Source organism: Musca autumnalis, unplaced genomic scaffold (genome assembly GCF_047663935.1).
Source record: "Musca autumnalis isolate F117 unplaced genomic scaffold, ASM4766393v1 scaffold_3, whole genome shotgun sequence".
NCBI lineage: Eukaryota > Metazoa > Arthropoda > Insecta > Diptera > Muscidae > Musca > Musca autumnalis.
The window spans coordinates 50,152,855-50,179,031 of record NW_027411866.1 but is presented as its reverse complement, the minus strand read 5'-3'; the positions used below and the strand labels follow the sequence as shown (position 1 = coordinate 50,179,031).

At 36.5% G+C, this 26,177-nt stretch overlaps 1 protein-coding gene across 1 annotated transcript in view; it reads left to right on the top strand.

Annotated features, from left to right (window-relative positions):
- Positions 1–17,631, top strand: part of LOC141398183 (uncharacterized) — an 86,746-nt gene extending 69,115 nt beyond the window's left edge. The window contains exons 2-5 of the mRNA XM_073975415.1: positions 2,932–4,413; positions 10,597–11,352; positions 15,498–15,593; positions 15,664–17,631. Coding sequence (XP_073831516.1) covers positions 2,932–4,413; positions 10,597–11,352; positions 15,498–15,593; positions 15,664–16,977 — 3,648 coding nt within the window. The 3' untranslated portion in view covers positions 16,978–17,631. The remainder of the gene's footprint in view (positions 1–2,931; positions 4,414–10,596; positions 11,353–15,497; positions 15,594–15,663) is intronic.
- The last annotated feature ends 8,546 nt before the right edge of the window (positions 17,632–26,177 follow it).

The following is a 26,177-nucleotide window of genomic DNA, read 5'->3' as shown; positions in this document are numbered from 1 at the left end:
CAGAAGGAGGTCACTGCTGGATAGCCTTTGGTTCGTTCGCAACTGTCATCATTCAAAACAATATGTGAAAGTAGAAAGTTGTGACATTAAGCCTCCACATCACGTTAAGTATGTTATCACTGCTTCTCACCATTGGGAGAACTAGTGTATCAAGAGCGAAATCGGCCTGTACGACTCGCGAATGAGCCAACGCTTTGGATGATTTTGCGTGATGGGTAACGTCTAAAACATTGCTCATCTTAAATTTTGATCGTATCTCCTCGCCCGTTAAAAGTAAAAACAGTTCGGATTCAATATTGATTCAATCGTTGCCTACATTGCTTTATGTGATCTACCACTTTCACTCCATGGGCTCGCATACTGATCTGTTGACTTGAAGAGCAAGTTTCCCCACTCTTGAGGTCCCCCGGGTACGTACACCTGCCGTCATCACACTCATATGCTATTCCCGTCGACTCCCCTGAGAATTATTTTATTTCGCATATTCGATAAGTGGAATGATATCCTGAGAATTTTTCTCGGCTACCCGAGGATTTGACAGACTGGGGAGCACTCTTAAACATTGACTATGAACCCTTATCAATTATCTTAGCCTTAGTTCAGAAAAGTACAATGGTCAGAGTTTATGAAATCGGGTGATCTCTTAACGCAGAGGATAATAGGAAAGTTATCTGAGATATGAGAGATGGCTGGTGGATTGGACACGTCATTTATCAGACCGGGTGCCACATTTGTCATGTCTGGGGAGCTGTACCAATCTCCTTTTATCCTTGTACGAGTGCTTTTCTTTAATTAATGCCTTCTGGTCACTACCTAGGACGGAGTGCCAAATTTCATGATAAGGATTGAAATTAAATAAATAGCAACAACTCTTACAGTTTTTTTATGAGAAGTTTTCATTCTATAACGTAGATGAGCTAAGTTAGGATAGGATGCGTAGCTGACGTTGCTTGTTGGCAGCCACATCACTCGGAGTGCAGCGGTCCATTGTTCTCATCCCAAAAACAGATAAAAATGGTAGAACGGTTGAAAGGAAGGGGGAAGACAGGCAAGAGGTAGGGGGATAGTAGATAGAACAAATAGGTAGGAGATTAATTGAATTAGTTGAGTCTTGTATGACACATAAGGCTCCTGCAATAAGTTAACATGTCTGCGGCACAGACCGGCTGACTTCCGTATCGTCATTTGCTTTGTGTTGTTTAAACTTCGTCAAAATATTTCAGTTGCACAGTTGAAAATGCAACTAAATGTTTCAGAAATAAAAATGATAAATGTTTGCTTTTTACCTGCGTTGAAAATGCTTATTTTTGATGTTTTGAAACACGTCGCTTCGTAGCTGTTAATTGCAACGGTGTTAAGAAACATAATACTTCGCACATGTTCAGTAATTTGTAAAGCAACTGACGATACAGAATTCACAGAATTTAAATTAAGTGTCACCATACACAAACATACAGTAATACTCTCTCCGTGTTCATCTCTGCTATAGAGGATAAATAAGAGAGAGAGAGAGATACAATCTCGTGGACATCAACAAAACTGTGTATTTTGACTGTCAGTCTAAGATCATTGATGGGCAGAAATGCTCTCCCTCACACACAAAGTGTAAAAAATACATGAGTCTCTCGCAATTTGCTCATCAGTGGTCTAAGATGCTCGATTGTTTCAGTACTTGTTCTCCCACTTACAGTAATGTCAGGTCAGGCAATGTGCGCTTACTGAGAGCAAGTGAGCGAAAAATTCAATGTAAAATGCATTTAAATCAGCCAAGATCATCCATATAGTATATGGCATATACGTTAACGTATGTGAGAATAACAATCAGTCGACAAGTAAACATGTGCATGGATATACGCATAATTTTAGTGGGGACACTGAACAAAACCGCACACACCCGCCACATGTTTACTGGTTACAGGTCTAGCAACCACTGAATGCTGATACAAACTTTCTTGTGATTCTCTCACTACTTTACTCTCTTTTTTATTTTGAGCATCAATGATTTAAATGTATGCTCACTTGCTCTCAGCAAGCGCACATTGCCTATCCATTCAGTAATGACCCCTACAACGATTTTGATCTCTTTATTTATGTAGCGTGTGAAGGGACGCAGTTCTACGCCCTGAGATTGCCGGCAAGAAAGACTTTGATACCTTGCAACCAGTTACGTCTTCCCAAATCTTTGCGTTTTTTCTGGATAGAGCTTACAGAGTTTGCGAGGAAAAATCTAAGCGGTGGTTTGACGCAGTCTTCCACCCGAAGGTCAAAGGACTTGGAGCCTCGGCTTGTCAGTGACTTAACACAGTCCTCCACCCGAAGGTCAGAGGACTTGGAGCCTCGTCTTGCCAGTGACTTTACATAGTCCTCCACCCGAAGGTCAAAGGACTGGGAGCCTCGTCTTGTCAGTTCATCAACTGTTTTATTTCTATCTACTGTTTATTTCTTGCATTGCAAAAACTTCTGCTTACATCTAAGTAACAAATGTATTGTTCGGACAAAACGGAGGCAAAAATATTCTTTAGCGTAATATACGCGACATGTTCTCTGTATTTCAGTCATATAAAACTTCTCTATAAGTGGTGCCGTAAGACACGCCGTTCAGCCTCGGCGATAAAAAGTAAATCCCATAACATTGAGCTAATATGAATCGGAGTGCACTCATTGATATGAAAGAAGCATCAATTGTCCTTTCTGGGAGGTTTGTGGTAACAATTATTGTATTAAGCATCTTATGGTTTACATTGTATGTGTTTTATGTGTGTGTGTGTTGTTTGTCCTGCCAATTTGCAAAACTTACGACAAAGCTAAATACACATTATGTAATCTTTAATTGTCATTTCGTGAATTTTGAAATTAGTTTAGTGAATAAAAGAAAAGAAATCTTGGCTTAAAATAAAATACAGCAAAACAATTTTTCTTCGATTGTTACAGGACCCATTAGATAATGATAGTGCAGATCGCGATAGTCCAGATTGCTACAATAAAGATCAGCATAATGCAGATAGTGATAATAAAGATGTCGATATTGATGATAGCGACGATAGTGCTGATGGCTACAGTAGTGCTCGGGATGATCAAATGTTTACAACAAAAGAAGAAACCAAGAAAGCCCGAACAGTTGTCAGCAAGTTCCTGGAGTCTGAAAGTAATTGGAAGGCATTCATTGTGGCATATCAAAAAATACCTCAACTATGGGATCCGAAGCTCTTTCCAAAACGATTGAACAATGATGAACGAAATGCGTATTTAAAACAAATTGCAATGGAGATAAAAAACGTACGGAACATAGAACTGGAAACAATGTTGGTTGGCCTCACAATAGTTCGGATACGACAACATTTTAGAATCCGATTGAATCGATTTAAAACACCTGAAGATCGCCAGGAAGCAATTGAAACTAATAGTGTGCCAAAGTGGTACTTTGATGCTTTGGCATTTCTGGAACCGAGCATGGCACATTTGTCAATTGCCAGCTTCGATTCACAGCGCAAACATTTAAGTCAGGAGGAAATTTTACAAGTGATCCAAATATACCAGAGATTTCCAAATTTATGGAACACAAATTTGGCAGAGAATGTGTGCTTTAACAAACGCCAGGAAGCACTCGAACAAATGGCGAAAGCTATACGACGTGAAATGGATTTGACCATCAAAGAAAATTCCTTGAAAAAATACTTGCAGAGTTTGCACGCCCATTTTACCAAAGAGAAAACGCAGCTACTGGAGAATAGGGAAGGAAAAAATGAAGACCCTGACTACATATATTTTGAACATATGGAGTTTTTAAATGATCACGTTGGGCCTTTCATCTGTGAATTTTGTGGCAGGAAACTTAAAAGCCCCCTCTGCTTGAAAGTACACATTTACCAATCTCATCATCGTGATGATCCATTGAGATGTCCAATATGCCACAAGGAATATGAACATGTTCACCCCTATGTTTCGCACGCAAGACGCCATATGGACGATTTACAGGATGAATGCAAGGAATGTGGCAAGAAATTTATTAGACTCGCTGATCTTCGAATGCATATGCGTACACACACGGGTGCAAAGCCATATTTTTGTGAAGTGTGTGGTTCTTCATTTTCGAAAAGATATTCTCTAACCGAACACAGTCGGCGCCACGAAAAGAAATACAAATTCTTTTGCGATATTTGTTCGAAGGGCTTCTATGAAAAATCACATTTGAACCGTCACATGACCAGCCACTCGAATATACGCAACTATTCTTGTAGCATATGTGGCAAGGCGTTTAAAACTAAGAGGCATTCTCAAATACATGAATCTACGCATGCCGATGTACGCATTTTCCCATGTCCAATGTGTGGAAAAATGTTTAAAAATAAAATTGGAGTTACACAACATTTGAGAACTCATCGTAAACACATGGAAGCTGCATCGAATCCTTTTGAAAATTAGGATTTAGGGCAAAGTTGGAGGGAGACATTAAATTGGCATAATTCTGATGTTTAGCATTTTTTGTATACGTAAAAAAATGTCTATATATTTCTAATATGTTGTTGAATTAAATTAATTTTGAAAATATATGTTTATCATGTTATAAAAAAAACATTACAATATATTACTGAAATAATTTTTTTTTATTGAAATTTATGTAGCAAATTCAATCCTCACAAAATAGTTTAGAGAACATGGCGTAAGGGGTGAATAAGTGGTAACGACATGACCATACCCTCAGCCGTTAGGCTAACAAGAGTGTATATTAGGCCGGGGCGATTTGAAAACCTTAATGGGCCCTTCGCGTTTCTGATTTCTGGGGTTGAACTGAGCAAATAAGTCTACTGGACCATATGTCTACGATGAAAATCGAGCCTCCCGATTTTGACTTTAAGTTTTTTATTGACGTTTTTTGGATATTTTGGCATATAACAGCCAAACCATTGGGATTTTCGATCCAACACAAAGTAAAACATTGTAGCCAAGACAGTAATTGAAAACTCTCTAATACATCGCAAAAGCATTGGAACGCTCCTTCAGGCAGTTTTGGCCCTAAGAATGTGCAAACTTTTCGGAAAATGTCGATAAATGACATTGTGCTACAAAATTTGACCCGAAAAATATTCAAGTGTTCTGATGCAAAATTATATCGTGTTGGGATCCATGAACAACGACAATGCCTTTATTTCGCTTGGGTCACTTCGTTTTATTTTTTTATAACGGTAAAAGTAGTGAAAATCTGGGTTTCTTACATTTTCAAATTTAAACGGGCATATCTTATTTTTTCCACAACGGATTTCTTTTGATCCTTCTTCCTTTTAAAGGGGTGAATACTGTCTTTTGAATAAGCTATTTTTGTTTTAAATCGGTTAACAAATGGCTAAGTTATAGTGGTTTATGTCTGAAAACCCCCACAAAAAACCTATAAAGGAATTTCTCATAATTTTCAAAATAAATATTGAACAAAACAAAAAAACATTATATTTTTGAAAATTATGAGAAATTCCTTTATAGTTTTTTTGTGGGGTTTTTCAGACATAAACCACTATAACTTAGCCATTTGGTAACCGATTTAAAACAATAATAGCTTATTCAAAAGACATTATTCACCCATTTAAAAGGAAGAAGGATCAAAAGAAATCCGTTGTGGAAAAAATAAGATATGCCCGTTTAAATTTGAAAATGTAAGAAACCCAGATTTTTACTACTTTTACCGTTATAAAAAAATAAAACGATGTGACCCAAGCGAAATAAAGCCATTGTCGTTGTCCATGGATCCCAACACGATATAATTTTGCATCAGAACACTTGAATATTTTTCGGGTCAAATTTTGTAGCACAATGTCATTTATCGACATTTTCCGAAAAGTTTGCACATTCTTAGGGCCAAAACTGCCTGAAGGAGCGTTCCAATGCTTTTGCGATGTATTAGAGAGTTTTCAATTACTGTCTTGGCTACAATGTTTGTCTTTGTGTTGGATCGAAAATCCCAACGGTTTGGCTGTTATATGCCAAAATATCCAAAAAACGTCAATAAAAAACTTAAATTCAAAATCGGGAGGCTCGATTTTCGCGGTAGATATATGGTCCAGTGGACTTTTTTGCTCAGTTCAATCCCAGGAATCAGAAACGCGAAGGGCTCATTAAGGTTTTTTTGCTTCCACACAAATCGCCCCACCCTAGTGTATATACTTTGATAGGATTAAAATGTGTCTCATAGAAACAATGGTCTAATATAATTTCAGGAAATCCGTTTTCGCAACCGATCAACTAACCGATAGGCCCAAAATTTGTAATATTTTCTCCAGACTTAGATTATGATCAAATATGGAGAATACGTCCAACTGTTAGTTACTGTTAGTTACCTCTCACACACAATTTCCAAATTTTTCGCACAACAGCAGTTTAAGAAGCTGTCTCGAATAGTGTTGAATGTTTGTTGCAAAGGTTTATCATTGCGCTCCTGCGAATATAAAAGAAATTGTAACAGCTCGCCAGACATCACCATTGTGGCATCCAGTCTGAAAAATGAAGTGTCCAGGCAACCCATCATATACCTTGGCTCGAACCATTTTCCGATCATAGTCTCCGTTAACAGACCAGAAAAGCTGATTGGCAAGGGTTCAGAGAATTTACAAATCACCGCTTCAGAGAGCTGCACATTTCAGATCCGTGGATGGCTGGCAGAACTTTCCGGGACATCATCACAGCTACAGCCGCTCGCCAAACTCCTCAGCTGAGGCTATCGGACTAGCAAATGAACTTGCGAACCCTGAGGACCGAAGAGTAAGGAACTTACTCTTGAAGTCAACAGGCTAGTAGGTGAGTATAACCGGAAAACATGGCTAGACCACCTGAAGCAAAGTAAATACTACCACAAATACAACTCACCAACAACCACATAGAAATTTGGAAATAAGGAAATGTCTATAAGGAAATGTCTATAAATTATTTGAATTAAAAAAAAAATAATATTTTTCACATTTGGTTGAATATTTTGGAACACATGAATGAAAATTCGTTACGTCATTGGAAGTTGATTGAAAAAGGAGAAGCTGGTTCAATATTTTGTTTTTGAAATCAAAGAAGCACATGTTTATTAGAGCTTTATTTTTTCAAATTTAACAAAATACCTGACATATTAACAAACGTTGTACCGCCTCTATAAGCGGTACAAGGAGGAGGTGACATATCATTGATATGAAGGAGTCTTTCTGGGAAATAGTTTTTTTCAGTATGACATATTTGTTCCTCAAAAAATATATATCCCTAATGTACATCGAAATAGAAATAAATATATAAAAAAAGTCGTATGGAATTTGACACTAACGTTACAACCCAGTTCAGTCAGTTGTGTATTGCTGTTACCTTTAATTGTTCTACCATGGGGGTCGCCCTTACGGAATGATGTAGATGTGGCCAAGATTACCCACATATTGTCTTTTACCAGAATAAATAGTTTAAAAATTTATAGTTATTGCCATTTTAAAAATTGAGTGCACAGTCAACTCACTCAATTCACACTCAGTGGGAGAATTTCAGTGAGAAAATTTGTTTGTCTATATTTTCTTTAGTCTATGGTTCGACTCACAATGTCCATGTAGAACAAAATGTCTTCTTTCTGTCTATCGTAACATGAAACATTTCACTGTCTTCCTACATTTGCTTTACAAGCTTTACATTTTCTTTGGCCAATGTCTCATGTTCATAATAACTTTATACGAGGGCTGCTCGAAAACTATCTGGCCAAGGCAACTTTGGCTAAACGTAATCAGGACAGTTTGTCATATTACCATGTGTTGTGTTGCTTACAGTGACTTAAAAAATCACCTTGCAAAAGAAAAGAATTGAATTTACTTGTGAACATTTTCGTCAGGTTATTTTTCACGACTTTCGACCAAATTAAATCTTTGTATGTCGATAAAGGGCCACCCTATAGCACTATGAAAAATGGACAATCGCTCAAAAAAAACCTCTTATGGATTGGTGCAAAGAAATTGTGAATAAAAACGATCGCGGTGCTTCAAACGGCGTTTATAAAATCGTCACAGACGAATCTTCGATATATATGCTTAGGAGCCCGAAACAGGAATCGACCGTTTGGGTCTTCAAAAGCGAGCCAAACCCAAAGATAGTTTTTCATGTAAGAAGCACTTCGATGCAAATGGTCTCCTGTTTCTTCGGCATGACTGACTGTAGGACGGTCCCTACATTTCTCAAGCCGTATAGTCTCCACAGGTCAGTCATGCCGAAGAAACAGGAAACCATTTGCATCGAAGTGCTTCTTAAATAAACAACTTTCTGAGTGGTACACTACAATTTGTTTGGCTGAAGACCCGTGAGAAATTCGAAAAACGAACAAGAGAACACGAATCATTCTGCATTATGACAATGCGAGCTCCTCTCACACGTCGATTCAAACCAGCGATTGTTGGACCTGACAAAAAGTGGAATTGATGGGTCATCCGCCTTACAGCCCTGACTAAGGGATCCAATGACTTCATTTGATTCAAGCATATCAAGAAAAAATTTATTGTCAACGATTTTCGTCGCCAGAAAATGCTGATGAAGCGTTCAAAATGCTTTGAAGGTGTCTCAATAAGAGTGTAAAATGTGCTTGAACAAATGGAACATGCTGAAGACTACTCAAGAAAACGATACAACTAGTTTTGATGGTAAATATTCGCGTTTTCATTGTTAGGCCAGATAGTTATCGTACAGCCCTCGTGGTACTTTCCTATTATCAAATTTGTGCAGTTTTTTATTTCGGCCTCTGAGCTGTCCTCGACTGTCTACTTGTTTTCACGAGAGAATGAATAAAACTTTTATATAAAATATTGTTAGGTTTGGTTTAGGATGCGCAGCTGCCGTGCTGGCAACCACTCCACTCGGAGACCTTGAGGTCCATTGTGATCATCCTGACTATTGAAGTATGTGATGATGATGTTATGATGTGATGGGAATGTAAGTCGGCTATGTAAGACGGATGAATATTGTTACGAATGTAACTGATAGGTTTAAGTTAATTTAATTGAATTTCCGTTAATTTAAAAGTTTGAATTTCTATTAAGCAGTTACTACATTTAAATTAGTTTTACAGCAACAACTATTAAATAGAATTCTCTCAATCTTTCCAGTTCTTACTTTCCATGTTTATTTTGTTATTGTTGTACATTTATCCATCATGCAATTATCGATTAGTTTCCCTTATTGTTGTTCTTGTACTTTCTTTCATGTTTGTTTTGATAATTGTGACGTCATTGTGGTACTTTCGATTCACTTGTATTTATTGCTCTCTCGCCAATGTAAGTAAGTGTTGTTGTTCTCCTAGTGCGAGTGTGCGTCTGTGTTTTTGTTGCTCAGATTGTTTCGAGGCGTTACCAGATCTTCCTTCTGGAATATAAGAGATGGTCTATAAATACAAGGGAATTTTTAGGCAGTGAGTTAGTTAGTTGTGTTTTAGACGTCAAACTGAACAGTCGGTTAAAGTGCTTACTGGAATTAAGCTGTGTACTTAGAATTACAGTCGGTTTTGAATAAGTGTAATAAAGTAAAAAAGCCATTGTAGAAACGTAATCTAAAACGAACCCTGTTTTATTTGGTACAAATCGTATCGGGATGTAAAACAACGTCTACGGAGATTAGTTTAATCTAATTCCGTAACAATATATTGAAAAGTCCCTTAATGGAGGCAAGCACAAAATATTTACTGCGACTAAAATGTAGTGTTAAGAACGTGAACAATGTTGCCATATATCTATAATGCATCTTTTTCTTTCAAAATATGTTTCTCTCCGTGCAGTTACTCAGTAAATTTACTGGATATTGCACTTTTCGCAACTTGTGGACGAATCCATAGTTGAGTTATTCTTACCCGAAGACGGGCAGGACACCATTCATATAAAAACAAACAAAAAATTGACCGATGTGTTTCCTTTATCTCTTATAGTTTATAGAGTCCCTACGATCATAGACATAAATACACGAATGGTAATTTACGCAGTTTCCGAACAATGAAAATGTGCATGATCCATGATACTGATATGTAACCATGAAGGACATAGAATTTTAAGCAAACATACCTTCTACATAATTTTGAATATTAAAGATTTCTAGTTTGAGTTGAAATATAGCAAAACACATTTTCTTCGATTGTTGCAGGAGGATCCTTTAGCTGACACAAATACAATGGAAACTAAAAAAACCAGAACGATTGTCAAAAACTTTCTTGCCTCGGACAGTAATTGGAAAGCCTTTATGGCGGCATATCGGAAGATACCTCAACTTTGGGATCTGAAACGATTTCCCAAAAGGATGAGTCCAGGTCAACGGAATGCCTATCTGCAAAATATTGCCAATGAGATAAAAAATAAGCGAAACGTGAAACTTGACTCAACTCTGGTGGCCCTAACAATACTTCGTGTACGACGGCATTTTAGAAATAATATAAATCGTTTTAAAACCGATGAAGAAAGAGAAGATGCCACCGAAAAGGGAATTGTACCAGAATGGTATTTTAGAACATACGCCTTCCTTCAACCCTTTGTAGAACAAGCATCGATTGAGTATTTCGATTCCCAGCTAAAAGATCTTAAAAACGAACAAATTTTGCAAATAATAAAAATATATAAACAGTACCCAAATCTTTGGAATACGAATTTGGTGGAGCATGTTTGTTGTAACAAGCGACAGGAAAGCCTTGAACAAATGGCTACAACAATACATCATGAAATGGGCTTAGCACTTGAAGAAAACACATTGAAGGATTACTTGGAACATTTACATGCCAATTTTGCCAAAGAAAGAAGTTCCCTACACAATAACAAAGGAAAAAAGTCAAGAAACGAATTGTTTTACCATGATCACATGAAGTTTCTGGACGATCACATTGGACCTTTTGTCTGCGAATTTTGTGGTCGAAAACACAAAAGTCCGCCATATTTAAAGGAACACATCTACAAAACTCATCATCAGGATGATCCAATTAAATGTCCAATGTGCAGCAAAAAATTCGAGAATGCTCAGCCATATATTGCTCATGCCAGGCGCCATATGAACGACTTAAAAGACGAATGCAAGGTGTGTGGCAAGAGGTTTATTAGATTTGCCGATCTTGAAATGCATATGCGTTCTCATACCGGTGCAAAGCCGTATGTTTGTGAATTGTGTGGAGCTTCGTATTCCCAACGTCATTGTTTAACAGCACACCGTCGTCGTCACGAGAAGAAATATAAATTCTTTTGCGATATTTGCTCGAGGGGATATTATGAAAAGTGGCATTTGACCAGACACATGAGTCGTCACACCAATGAACGCAACTATTCGTGCAGTATGTGTGGCAAAGCTTTTAAAACCAAAAGGCATGCAATAGAGCATGAATCAACGCACGCAGTAGATCGCACATATCCATGTCCAGAGTGTGGTAAAATGTTTAAAAATAAGATTGGAGTTACACAGCATTTGAGAACACATCGCAAACGTATGGAAGAGACAACAACATCAACTGATTTTTAAAATTAGCATTAGGCGCATAATATTTTTGCTTTGTATGTAGTGATTTTAGACTAGGTAGAATTGGTAGAAATATGAGACGAATGATCGTATAATAAAATTTAGTCTAGCCAATCACATCTGATATGCCTGAAGAGCTGAATAAGCAACCACCAGTGATCGTAGCATATTGGTTGGATTTGTGGGACCTCGCTAGATATCAATTTCAATATATACGAATCCCCTCAATTCAAAAAAAATGTTTTGCTTTAGTTTCCGGCAACGTTTTGCCACTGCTTAATTATTTTTTTTTAAATCAAGTCTTGACCAGACACCATACGTAAGAAAATTCATAAACTGTTGACCCCATAAAAACTGATAGTAACCTATTCAGTGAACCATTTACTTGATAAAACAAAGATTCTTTCCTCACGTCAGCATAATAACATGCTATCATTGCAGTATCTACTTGGTGTTATCATGGTTAGAACCCTCCAACTCCAATCCTGTCAAATGTCAGTTGCTCAGTTCTAAAGCTTAGGTTGAATATAGGAAAACAATGGATTGTCATCGACTGTAAGGAAATTGAAACTGTTAGTTCCTTCACATATCTTGCATGCATAATAAATGACAATGGTGGGAACAAAGAAAATATGCTATCACGCGAATCAAAAAAGGACGTAGCGCGTTCAGATAAAATTGAGGATATTCAACTCGAACGTTAAGTCTGTAGTTCTGTATGGTTGTGAGCCCTGGAACGCAGCGTCAAACGATGTTAAGTCGCTGCAAGTTTCTATAAACAGATGTTTGCGAAGAATCTTGGGCAATCCCATATCCAACATTTTACTATGACGGAAAACATATCAGGCACTAGTTAGACTAGAAATAAGAAGACAAATCTGGAAATGTATAGGCTATACCATATGGTAGGCTAGCGACGACATTGTCAGACAGACATTTGCAGCGAGTATGAGACGAAGTTGGAGTGAAATAAAACATTTAGCATTAAATAAATTAGAATGGAATAACTTTGTTGTGGCCCTATGCTTATAATAAGTTCTAAATAATCTAATAATAAGTTGTAAAGTATTTCCTAGAATATCTCAACTTAATTATGAGTTATTATTTTTGCAAATAAATTACTCTGAAGAGAATCTCTTATTTTTATTTTTAATTAATTTCTCGTTGGAGTCGAAGACCGAAGATTTTTTGCAAGTGAAAAAGGAAAGCCGAAGATTCGAACCCACACAACCACCATAAGTGAGCGGTTTCGCTATTGGTAGCACCTAATCAGATATATCGGCCGTGGAGTGGCTTCTCTGTCATCGAACTTCTCATTTCTCAAATGACGTTGTTTTACAGTGATGAGCTTTTTTCTCATTCATTTTCTCTACTTTCCCAAATATTTACTTAGAAAGGCACAGTATACCTAAATGCATTTTTATACCCTCCACCATGGTATGGAGGGTATATTAAGTTTGTCATTCCGTTTGTAACACATCGAACTAATCATTTGCGACCCTATAAAGTATATATATTCTTGATCAGGATAAAATTCTAAGACGATCTAGTCATGTCCATCTGTTGTAATCACTCTAGCGTCCGCAATAATTGAGATAGAGTGCTGAAATTCTGCACCCGAGGGTCTTTTTTCCATAGGCAGGTCAAGTTCGAAGATGGGCAATGTCGGTCCACTCTTTGGTATAGCCCCCATATAACGGTACCTTCAGATTTGAGGTATTTTGACGTTCTTCGTCACATTTGCAGACTTAATTAGCTATAATTTGGCACTTAGGGTTCCTAGTGATCAACAAACTTATATCCCAAAGGATATGGGCATAGGTCCATGTTTTGGTATAGCCCCCACATAACGGTACCTTCAGATTTGAGGTATTTTGACGTTCTTCGCCACATTTGCAGACTAAATTAGCTATAATTTGGTATAGCCCCCATATAACGGTACCTTCAGATTTGAGGTATTTTGACGTTCTTCGCCACATTTGCAGACTAAATTAGCTATAATTTGGTATAGCCCCCATATAACGGTACCTTCAGATTTGAGGTATTTTGACGTTCTTCGCCACATTTGCAGACTAAATTAGCTATAGTTTGGTATAGCCCCCACATAACGGTACCTCCCGATTTTCGTTATTTTGAGAATTTTAGCCACAATTTGTAACCGAACTATCTGCAATTTGACATTTGAGGTTCTCAGTGGTCATGAAACATCTCCACCAAACATCGTCAACATACATATATCCATGTTTTTGTATGGCCCCCTTATAACCGTACCTCCCGATTTTCGGTATTTTGAGCATTTTAGTTACAATTTTTAACCGAACTAGCTGTAATTTGACATTTGAGGTTCTTAGTGGTCATAAAACCTCTCCACGAAACATCGTCAATATAGGTCCATGTTTACCATATAACGGTATCTCCCGATTTTCGGTATTTTGAGAATTGTAGCTGCAATTTTTAACCGAACTATCTGCAATGATCGGTATTTTGAGAATTTTAGCTACAATTTTGTCTATTCAAAAATAATCGTCAATATAGGTCCATGTTTTGGTATATCTTCCCATATAACTTTACCTACCGATTTTCGGGAATTTTCAGTGGTCACGAAATTTCTTCACTAAAATTCGTCAACATGGGTTCATTTTTGAGGGTCTACATTGTTTTGATGAAACTACCCTCAATTTGACTCTTGAAGTTCCCTGCAGCTATAAAACTTTTCCGCCAAAAAATGTAAAGATAGGTTGACTCTTTGATATAGCCCCGTAGGTGGTACCTTTCACCTAGCTGAAAGATTAGATTAGATAACAATGTGTAACAAAATGGAGGTGAAAGTCTGGGGCATGAACAATTCCTCTTGGGGAAGAAAGGCCTTGGTGAGTATGAAAACCGAAGGACATATCCGCCGTGAGTCGAACTTCCGCGTTATGGCGTGATGAAATTGTTAGAGACCCTGTGGGCCATCCGGAATTAGCGTTATATATTTGTTCACTGTTGCTTAAGTGCTCTACAAAAACAACAAACAAAGATATAATGCTAATTAATGATGGATTACAGGGTCTCTTGCAAAAACTTCATCACGCCATAACGCGGAAGTTCGACTCACTGCGCATCTGTCCTTCGGGGTTTTTAATATACCCACCATTGTCGAAAAATTGTTACACTTAAAATTGTGAAAGGACTCTAATTATTCCATTTTCATTAAGGAGGGTATAAAAAGTTCGGCCCGGCCGAACTTAACGACTTTTTACTTGTTAGGTATTTCATTTTAGTTTGGAATTTTTTGTTTCTAGTCGATATACTTTATTTGAATTTGTATATTGTTAATATAAGATATTGCCTATACTACTTAATAAATAAATTGAATGAAATGATTTGTTGTTTTTTTTTTGCCTGCGTCAAACGCTTCCTAAGTTATCCAGAGTTATTCATCCCAATATGAAGAGTTGTTTTAATCCTGACGTTCGTCGTTCATATAAGACACAGGAAAGTTCTGAAGGATGCAGATCTATAGAGCGTCGAGTAATTCGATAGGCAAGCGATAAATACTTCTACGCATTTGTCTGGAATTAGTGGTCCTAATTCGCATTCGTCAAAAGAGAATTTGAAGAAAGGATGAAAGGATACGTTTACACGTTTTTTAGTAGTCAGACTTAGGTTAGGTTTAAGGATTCGTAGCCATCTAATAATGCAGGTGATTGCTTCCACCGGTAACCTTTGGTCCATTGTGTTCATCCTGGATAGGTTCGAAGAAGATGATGAGAAAATTATAGTTATTGTTTGTTGGACTGAAGAGAAGAAAAAGTTTCCGCTTTATTAGTGTATTGTTGATCGACGCTTTGTGCTGGTGGTGGTTATATCTGATAAACTGTGACACTCTCCATTAAATCTGGGGCGGCAAAACTAATCAAATCAAACGCTTTCTATCTACAAGTTTCGTGTTTACATGCTTTAAATACATGTCTATATAGTGTGAAGTGTAACCATTCATCTCGAATTGAAATAAAGCACCCTTTCTTCGATTGTTACAGGACGACCCATTGGAAGATAAAACTAACATTTCCACAGGCACCACCTCATCCAGTAAAAGGGATTTCAACTTTTCCAACGACGATGAAGATGATGAGGTAAAGCACCAAAGATTGTGTTACAACATAAAACATTTATAAAATTGGAATTTGCTTTTACCTTTTGCAGTCGATAGGCAGCCGTAACTCAGAGTCCGCATCAATTGCAAGGGAATTTTTACAGTCGGAAAATAATTACAAATCTTTTATAGCAGCATACAAAAAAGAACCACGCCTATGGGATAAAAAGCTATTTCCCGAAGAGTTAAACAAGGAAGATCGTATTTATTATCTACAAAATATTGCAACGGAAATAAAGAGCCTTCAAAATGTGGAACTGGATACAAATCAAGTTACTCTTCTTATTGAGGGTATAAAAAAGGAGTACAAAAACAAAATGAGTCTTTTTAAAACACCTGAACAACAAGCTGAAGCAGTGGCGAATAAAAGTGTACCCGATTGGTATTTTGAGGCACTTGACTTCTTGAAACCGCATTTGCAACCTTCAACAAATCCCAAAATAAATTCTCGTCAAAAACATTTAAAAAGGGAGCAAATTCTACAAATCATCAGCATATACAAACAATTTCCTCATTTATGGAACACCAGTTTGGTCGAATGTGTTTGTATTAATAAACGACAGGAAGCCCTTGAGCAAATGTCACAAGCCATATTCAAAAAAATGGGATTGAAAATTAAAGAAAACGCTTTGAAGCAATACTTGGATACTATGCACGAACATTTCGCCAAAGAGAAATCTTTAGTTCTTAAAAATGATGCAATGAAAAAAAGAACAAATACTCTGTATTATGAACCATTGAAATTTTTAAATGACCACGTTGGACCTTTCACCTGTTCCTTCTGTGGCGCCAAGAAAAGAAGTCCATTTTATTTTAAAGTGCACATCTATCAGCATCATCATCGCGACGACCCGTTACGATGTTCAATATGTAATAAGGAATATGGCAAAATGGATCCATATGTTGTTCATGCTAGGCGTCATATGAACGATTTGCGATATGATTGCAAGGAATGCGGGAAAAAATATTTAAAGCCATCGGAATTGCGATTACATATGCGCACTCATACCGGGACAAAGCCGTATTTTTGTGAAATGTGTGGTGCCTCATTTACTCATATTGGCTTCTTAAATCAACACAAACAACGACGTCATTTCAAGGTATACAGATTCTTTTGTGAGGTTTGTTCGAAAGGATTTTTCAACAAAGAAGAGAGAAATGGTCACATGACTGTTCACACCAATATACGCAACTTTCCATGTGCCATATGCGGCAAAGCTTTTAAAAGTAAGAAGAATCTTGTTGCACATGAATCGACGCATGTCGATGGAAGAAATTTTCCCTGCCCATTGTGTGGTAAAATGTTCAAAAATAAAATTGGAGTTGATCATCACTTGAGAACACATCGTAAGAATAGAAAGTAGTAACAATTACCCGTACAGTGGACGTGGTCGCCAATTAGGAACGAACATTTCTTATTAAGTGTTGGATCTGTCTCATTTCAAATACATATAGAAATATATGACTGAAATACATTGTTAAGGGCTCGGTAAACGATATCTATTTGAGTAAAAACATGATTTACTTCTATTTAGTTATAAAAAAAACACCACAATTCCAGAAATATTTTAACGATAATTATTCAGTAATAATGTATACCGTTTTGGACCATAATCGACTCCATGTGAAACAATAAAGGCCTCCGCACATACGGCGCGTTGAGCGTTGTGTTACAACAACCACATGAAAACTTCAAGAACAAACTTGGCATCACTTACACATTTTTCATGTGGTTGTTGTTTTCTACGCGTCGCACAACGTACCGTATGTGCCGGGGGCTTAAGATAGTCACAAAAGTGAAATTAACTTGTTAATTTATACACTGTTTAATAAAAAAAAATACAATGTCCTGATTATAGCGCTTAGGAATAGTAATTTTGACGGCCGAAGAACTTTGTGTCCCATAGAAGGATCAGGACAATTGGTCTAACAAATCTTCAATTAATATTAATATTGATTTTCTTTATAAAAAGTGTTTTTGCTAGGAAATGTTCGTTCTTCATTACGCGGCCACTACTATATACAAGTATTTTTGTTTTTTTTTTATCTAATAAAATTTAAAAAGATCTTAAAGACAATTACTTATACATATATTTAATAAAATAGACCTAAAATTTTGTTAAAAACCTTTAAAAATATCGAATAAATATCGGAATGAAATTAAAAATGAAAATGTTTGAACTACCTGCAGGAAGTAGACTTCATATTAATGGGGGCCAATGTGCTGAACGGATCCTTTAACTACAATTAATTAACTTGTATAAAAGTTACCATATGTATCAAATTGCTGAGGTAATAAAATTTTCGAACAAGTTTGATATTCCACTGTGAATGAAATTCGTAGACATAAGTTAATTAAATGAATTTCCGTTAATATGAAAAGTCACCGAAGAAATGAACTATCTATTTACATTATATTACAATGAAATATCTACATATATCAATTTTGCCAACAAAATCTATATAAATTAAAATCAAATGTCGTTCGTTGGTAAGTCCCAATTTACATTAGGCGAGTTTACTTGCGGAAATTGTCAGTTTGTAGGTGAGAGAGGGTGCTGAGAGGCAAAGGGTTACCATATGCCTCACCTCTCTCTCCTACAAAATGACAATTGCCGCAAGTAAACTCGCCTAATGTAAATTGGGACTAATGGTATCAGTTGAGAACGGCTGAACCGATTTTGATAATTCTTTCTGTAAAATGTGCGCCATAACCCGACACGCCCACCTTTTCCAATTTTCCATTTTTATCTTTTCTACAAAAACTACTGAACCTGAAATTGCCAGGGAATGTACAGGGATGTGCCCCGTTAAAGTAGGCTACAAATTTAGTTGAATTTCGGAAAGGGCGGTGTACTTCCCCTATACCCTATTTCTATAAAAATCAAATGTCGTTCCACAGTGGTGACACTTACATGGGAAGATGTGACAAAAATACTTCTAGATGATATATCAAACTGAAATTTTCATCAATTGGTCCTCGGGGGCTAAAATCCCTCTAACAAAAATATTGGAGTCCTAGGTCCAAAATTTCGCGTGGTTTCCATGTCATTCTGAATTGAAGTATTTTACTGTTGCCAACATATTGTTTCACTGAAATCGCTGTAATCCGGTACTAGGAGTTTTTATTGCATAGTAAACCTCCCCGCGAGAAACTGTCAATATTGGTCCATGATTTGCTATACCCCCATACATGATTTCTATCTCGATTTAATGTATTTTACATATATTTAACAAATTCCAAACGGATGATGCTTTAATAGTTAACTCAGAGTTTAGAACAGGATTTTATAAATAAATCTGACATTGGTCCACTTTTAGCCACAGCCTACATAGGGTTACCATATATTTTTCTGTACTTTAAAGGATTTAATCACCTTTTTTCTGCAGAATTATCTGTAATAACGTATTTTTGGTTCTCAGTGCGGGGAAAATTTCCACGTTTTGACGTGTTGCAACATTAGGGTGTCCCAAAGAAGAAAAAATATTTATTAAAGGGTAAACCCCCAAAAACCTTTTATTTTTCAATCACGAGTTTTCAGTGCGGCTCCAAGTTACCATGTTAAAAGAAATCACTAATAGCACAAAAACATTATATTGAACACAAATGTAAGAAAGGATAATAAAAACAAGTAAAACAGTATCAGTAGCCTTTGCCGACAGAAATATACCCTCAGCCTATGTGAATTGGAACTTTCATCTACGGACAGATCGAATGTATTTAGGGTCTTTCCAGAATTTTGTGGCACTTTTGGGCATTTGAACTTGCCGACAAAAATGTGGATTAGGATTAAAGTTCAAAAGTTTTGAGGAGGAGGGAATGGACCGACATAGTGTATTAGGGAAGTGGATCTTATTTTGAGAGTCATATCTTTTCGATAGATATCGCGCACACTAGTCATTTCAGTGGGTTATCGTACTCCTGTTGGACCAGTATGCCAGGAAGCATGAACTTGTCCAAGGAAAACATAATATGGATGTACATCATCGGTATAAATTTCCAAAGGATCTCCGAACAAACCCTAAACTGCACTTGGACACAAATGTTGAATTTTTGTGGGGGGTATCCTATGGGAGGACCATTTTAGAAGTTAAACTAAGTTTGGACAATTTTAGAAGTTAAACTAAGTTTGGACCAGTTACTACTACATATGGTGCTATAGGGGTTTTTTACAACTTTCGGGCTGTTTTTCCCAAGAAGTATGGACTTGCCACTGAAACAACTTTTACCGTTGTAATTGAGACAGCGATTGCAAGTTGCTTCAACAGAAATCAAAGTTAGTCAAGAGCAGGTCTTAAAGTGAACTTATCCGAAATTTTGTGTGGGAGGTACCCGAATGAATGGGCAAATATAGTCCATATTCAAACCTGATCTATATCTGGTAGATATATTCCCAGCAAAATTTTATGGAAGTGGTTCCATGAGATGCCATGATTTCACTGGATCTTTTGAATTGGTTCAAATGAAGTCGTGAAAGATCCGATCTTTTCATCAGCATTTGAAACCATTCGAAGGAAGTCGTGAAAGATCCGATCGTTTCATCAGCATTTGAACCAATTCAAAGGAAGTCGTGGTAGATCCGATCTTTTCCTTAGCATTTGAACCCATTCCATCGATCCAATAGAGATGAATTTTGTGTTTCTATTTTTACACATGTACATATGGCGAATAACAAAATTCCTTTACAATTCCATTTTAAAAAAATTAAAAAAATTTTTTGCGAGCACATCTACGATCTTTGGTACAGAGGTAAAGGAAAAAAATCCGGTTTCAAATCTGCTCGCGTTCACGAAATTGGCCAATGCGCGCAAAAGTTATAGCGGTTTTTATTCTCATATAAAGAAAAAATATTTAAAAATATATTTTTTGTTGTTATGAGAAAATGTGTGCATAAATCATTAACAGCATTCCATATCTATTCGTAGATGTTTAAATAGTTATTAAATTTATTACTATTTTCGCGGAAAATCAACAAATAATAAAAAATTTTGAAGTACATCCAAATTATCCAGTCCCAGAATCCGTACAAACCCTTAAAAAATAAATTAAAGAATATATGCGGAATAGAGTTTCTGGTCGGGAATTCCCGACCCGGGATTTCCCGGGAAAATTTTTTGAAATTCCCGGGAATACGGGTATTTGTATTTTTCATATATAAGTCTTATATTATTTGTCTTATAGTTATTTAATGTTGAAAATATAGTGGAATAGCGATTATTCACGTCCCGATAATTCGTAATTTTCGATCATTTGTAACAAACTTAGGGTCCATAGTAAAAATCGCGATAATTCGTTTAAAGTACATACATTTTGGTCCTCTCAATAATTATTGTTTTTTCTGGAATTCGAATTCTGTATAACCTCACATAATTCTGAACTTTTTGGAGCCATTTCCTTTTTGTTCTAGTCCATATTTTTATTAATGGCATTCTTGAAGTATATTAATTTACTAAGATATAAACTCTGTGATCGATTCGAATTGTTGTTTTCTCCAAAATTATTGTATGTAATATTAAAAACTGTATAATGTGTAAGTGGCAAATCGTGTATATTAGGAATGGAAGTTAGTAATAACTACATATAGTATGTATGTTCACATAAGTACGCCTCTATATATATATATTTGGGAGTTCTCCAACTATTTTGCTAAAATCCCATAGAATAATGAATGTATACTGTTAAAACTTCATCAAAAAATATGGTTTACCTTCGCGAGAGTTTAACTGATTACTGTGATAACTTATAAGGGTAGGAAATTAAGAGTAATATTGAAATTACAATCATTCAATTAATATTAAAATTAAAAAGCCCGTTATTCGCGAATTAGTTAAAGTCGGTTGATGCGCATCCGTTTTTGGATGCAGCGAATCAATCTCTTTCAAAAGTTATGCATATTTCGATGCTTCACTCAGGGTCTATTCTGTGCCGCCAGTTGCATCATACACTGCAAAAAACCTTAAAGTTGGTAAAAGTCGCGCAATGTGCATAAGATTTTGATGCGCATCCGGTTTCATCAGCGCCTATCAAAAATACGTCAAAATATACCAATTTTAATTAGATTCTTCAAGAACCGCGGATGTGCCTCCACATTCAATTTTTTGTGAAAGACTCATAATACTCGCGTATCTCTTTTCTTTTATGACACGCGTTTTCGCAAATATTATAATCGCCAGTAAAGGATTCCATTTATGTAAAAAATTTTAAAGAAAATCGCGATTTAGTTCGCGGATTTGTCAAAATATATTTTTGCTGATTTTCCGATTTTCAAGGTATCTATATCCGCGGTTTTAGTAGATGGATTCGATCGCGGAAGGCTTCATTAGAACCGTCGTGTAAAAAAAACTAAATTCACGCGGGTTTCAAAGGAAATGGAATGACAGTTGTAAATTTTAGAAGCAAAAAATAGGTTTTGTAAGAAAATTCACGCATCAAATTTTGGCCTTTCGAATCCAATTACTAGGATGCTGTAAGGAGCACACTCATGAGATATGCATCAAACGGCGTAAAATCACGAGTTCTATAATCGTGTTAAGAGTTTGGAATATTATCTCCTTGCGCGTGCGGATTTTTAAAAAAATTCAAAAAACCCCGAAATTCCGGCTTCAAAATGTCAGCATCAATTTTAGGTGGATGCAGTGGATATATTGGAAAATCACACACTACAATCTTGTTGCCCATGGAGTATTCTGTAATTCTTTCTTTGGGGATAGGTCTAACAAATGTAAGGTTAAGCCAGAAATCGTATGGGAACATAAAAAAACTTGTTGGCTTCAACCCATTTTTACTCATTTTTCTACATTGATGCCAACACAGCTTCCACGAAAATTAATTTTAATGGTCGACATTATGGGATCCCTCCTAAAACACTTAATTTTAACGAATTGTAGTCATACTTTATAGAATATGTTAACAGTTCCCGAATTCTGATAGGGTGAAACTCGGATTCATCGATTGCAAAACATTTTTGTTATTTACCATATATATTCTTTTATTTATCTAAATATGTACGTTTAAAGCAATGTAAGATTTATTATGCTAGGAACTCCCAATCATTGAGCTAAAAGTAGAGTCGGACTGCAGTCTTTGGTATTAGTCGTGTTCCTTTACGTGCCTGAGGTTACCAGTTTTTACCCGCAAAGTGTTTCCTTACTTTCAAAGCATACAATTTATATGAGAGCAGTTCACCACTTTTACCATTTTTAAAAGTAAAGGAACATAACAATTTGAAGCATTGTGGCGTTTTTTTATTGGGATAGCGTTTGCAATTTTGTTTTTTAAAAATAGTCTGGCTTAATCCCATTGTTGTTGTTTTAATATTTTAAAACAACTATTTTATTAGTGGAAAAGATTTGGCATTGTTCGCCAAGGGGTAAGGCAGGGAATACTATAGTTTCGATCCACGCCACTGGATCTCATCAGTTCCCTTGTTTCTTGTTTGTGGATATTCTCCACCGAAGTTATTTTTCAATAACTTCTTCAACAAGAAACTTTTTATACCCAAACATCAATCGTCAGCTCGAAGTATAAAGGTAAGCAAAGAAAAAAGTTCAATGAGAAGTTTTTCCTTGGCAACCTCATACAACTCCGACGAAAGTGTCTGCGAAACAATTCAAACCTCTTCCACTTGTGTGTGTTGTCGAATTTCGACAAATGCACACACCAAAATTTGGTTGGTCTGCTTTACAGCAAAAACAACACACGTCGTGCCAGTGTCTTCAATTTGAAGCATTGTGGCGTTTTTTTATTGGGATAGCGTTTGCAATTTTGTTTTTTCAAAATAGTCTGGCTTAATCCCATTGTTGTTGTTTTAATATTTTAAAACAACTATTTTATTAGTGGAAAAGATTTGGCATTGTTCGCCAAGGGGTAAGGCAGGGATGATGAGATCCAGTGGCGTGGATCGAAACTATAGTATTCCCTGCCTTACCCCTTGGCGAACAATGCCAAATCTTTTCCACTAATAAAATAGTTGTTTTAAAATATTAAAACAACAACAATGGGATTAAGCCAGACTATTTTGAAGGAACATAACAATTATAAAAGTTTCCTTGCCTGCTATAGAGAACCCTACTCAACAAGTCGATTTGTAGATCCCTACAAAACAACAAAAAAATTCCAAAACGTTGTAATAAAAAAATTCACGAAATTGTAATCTGCAGTTGGAGTCAATGTCGAAATCTGCACTGCACTGATGGGAAGTAAAATCCTTTTGTAAGATGAATCAAAACCTGTTGCGGAGGAAGTAAACTCTGTTGCGTGCAGCGGCGGTGTTTAGACTGCAACAGCTGGGACGGCCGCAAGTCAAGTTTTTCACTTATGGTCTGTTCCATTACTTTTAAAAGTGGTAAAACCGGCAAAAATAGTAAAAGTTGTAAACTGCTCTCATATGAATAGTATGGTGTCAGAAGTAAAGGAACGCTTTACGAGTAAAGATTCTTGCACGTAAAGAAACAGAGCTTTAAATTTACAACCTGTCGCTTGCCAAACACATCGGTCCCGAAGTCTGGAAAATAGGCCAGCTACTGAAGCCCGAAAAGGATGCCAGCAAAGGTGAATCTTACAAACCGATTTCGCCTTTGTCGGCCGTAGCAAGGACCCTTGTGGCTATAGTTCTTCCAGCATCAGAAATAACTTTCCAGTTGCCTATCAATAGCATAGGATCCGTAAGCAGCACAACAACTGCGCTGAAGGCCATCCCCATGTCCATATTAGCAGAGGACTCACTCAGACAAAGCCGAGCTCATAATCTAAAAAGAGAAGTCTAACGTTACAAGAGAGAACCTCTAGATCAACAAGCCTTTCAACCAGGTTTAAGTAGCATTCACACGAATGCAGTTGCAGATGCAGTAAACAGTTATCGTGTGAATGCGGTCCTTGGAGAACATCCACCATCTATCGCGGCTGAGAAGCGCCAGCTGTCAGGACAAACCAGATTAGTTTTGGGTCAATATGCTCGGGATGGTGCAGACGTCAAAATTCCTATAGGGCCAGTACTGATGACACCGTGGAAAACATCTGCCCAGCATACAGCACAGGCCTCCACGACACACTGCTCCTTTTCGATTACCCTACCAATCCTGCTAATAAACTTAAGTTTGCAGCTTTGTGGTTACAAACCATATAAATAGTGAAATAGCCACATTCTTACGACTGATAGACCCAGAGTCAGATTAAGCAGAAAAATGAGAATACAAACATATTAACTACTGTTACAACAACGAGAAGAAACTGCAATTATAGATGTAAACTTTATGATGATAAATAAATTATAGTTATTTCATTAATTCCTTTGAATTAATAAAATAAAAAGATGAAAATCATTTTTCAATACAGCATTTTCCATTTTCCGAACAAGACGTGAAAATTACATGCCAAAGGGTTGGTGAAAATGACATGCCAAAGATTAGTGAAAATGCTATTCTTGGGAATTGGTTAAGATGGCATGCCAAAGGATTGGTATAGATGCCATTCCATCGAGTTAGTAAAGATGGCACGCTTAGGATCTGAAAATGAATTGCATCTTTTGGGTGTCACGCTCTTGTAAAAAGAATGAGTGAAGATGCTAGAAAAATGACATTCCATTTCACTTGCACCCATTCTTGAATAGCATCTTTGGCATCGAACATTTTGCTGGGTTAGGATGCGTAAAGTATGGACCAAATCGGTCCGTCCCTTCAAGAGTTATCGTGCGCACAATTTTTCCGAACATTTTTGAACTTTTGTGGGGGAGGTACCTGAAGGAATGAACCGAACGGATCTGCCGATTCGGTCCAAAATTTTGGCCTTCATAATATTTTTCCCAACCTTAGTTTAATTTCGAAGATGGGCCATATCGGTCCACTCCTTCTGGTACCTCCCCCACAAAACTATCAGGTATGTGATGGATTTCGAATCGATTTGGTATGAAATAATTTGTCCAAAACGAATGAATTGTATTTAGATGTGATGGGAACCGCATCGAATTTCAATTCCACGTTGTTTCAATTCCATTAAATTCCCACATACAAAAAACGGACTAGTGATCTCGAATCTCCAGCTGAAAGCGACATAGAAGACTTTTTGTGGTGGCGAAGGCAATAGCCGAAGTAATTTAATGGAAAATAAAATAAATGTGTGTTCTTATTTAAATTGGCCTATATAAGAGCTTAGTGAGGAAATTCTTGTGCTATTACATGATGAGACCTACAAACAGCACAAACCAACATATTAAGCGGGTGTCTTCACACAGATATTAAAAGTAGATTTTTTGTTCTGTTTTTTTTTTTATCAAAATATCAAATACTTTGTTAACAAAATATTCCAAAAATAAGGAAAATAAATGTTAATTTATCTTTTTATTCCCGTACTTACATTTCAAACTTTTTCTCATAAAGAAATCTATCCAAATTTATTACATCGTTTTTCAATCGACCACAAAAATATAACCGTTTTCAAAACGAGAAAAATAAACGATTATCGAATTGCATCACACGTCTTTATGATCAATTTTTTCATAGAACAAAATGGAATATGAAACCGATATCGAAAACAATTCGATGTCGGAAAATGTACATACATCATAGT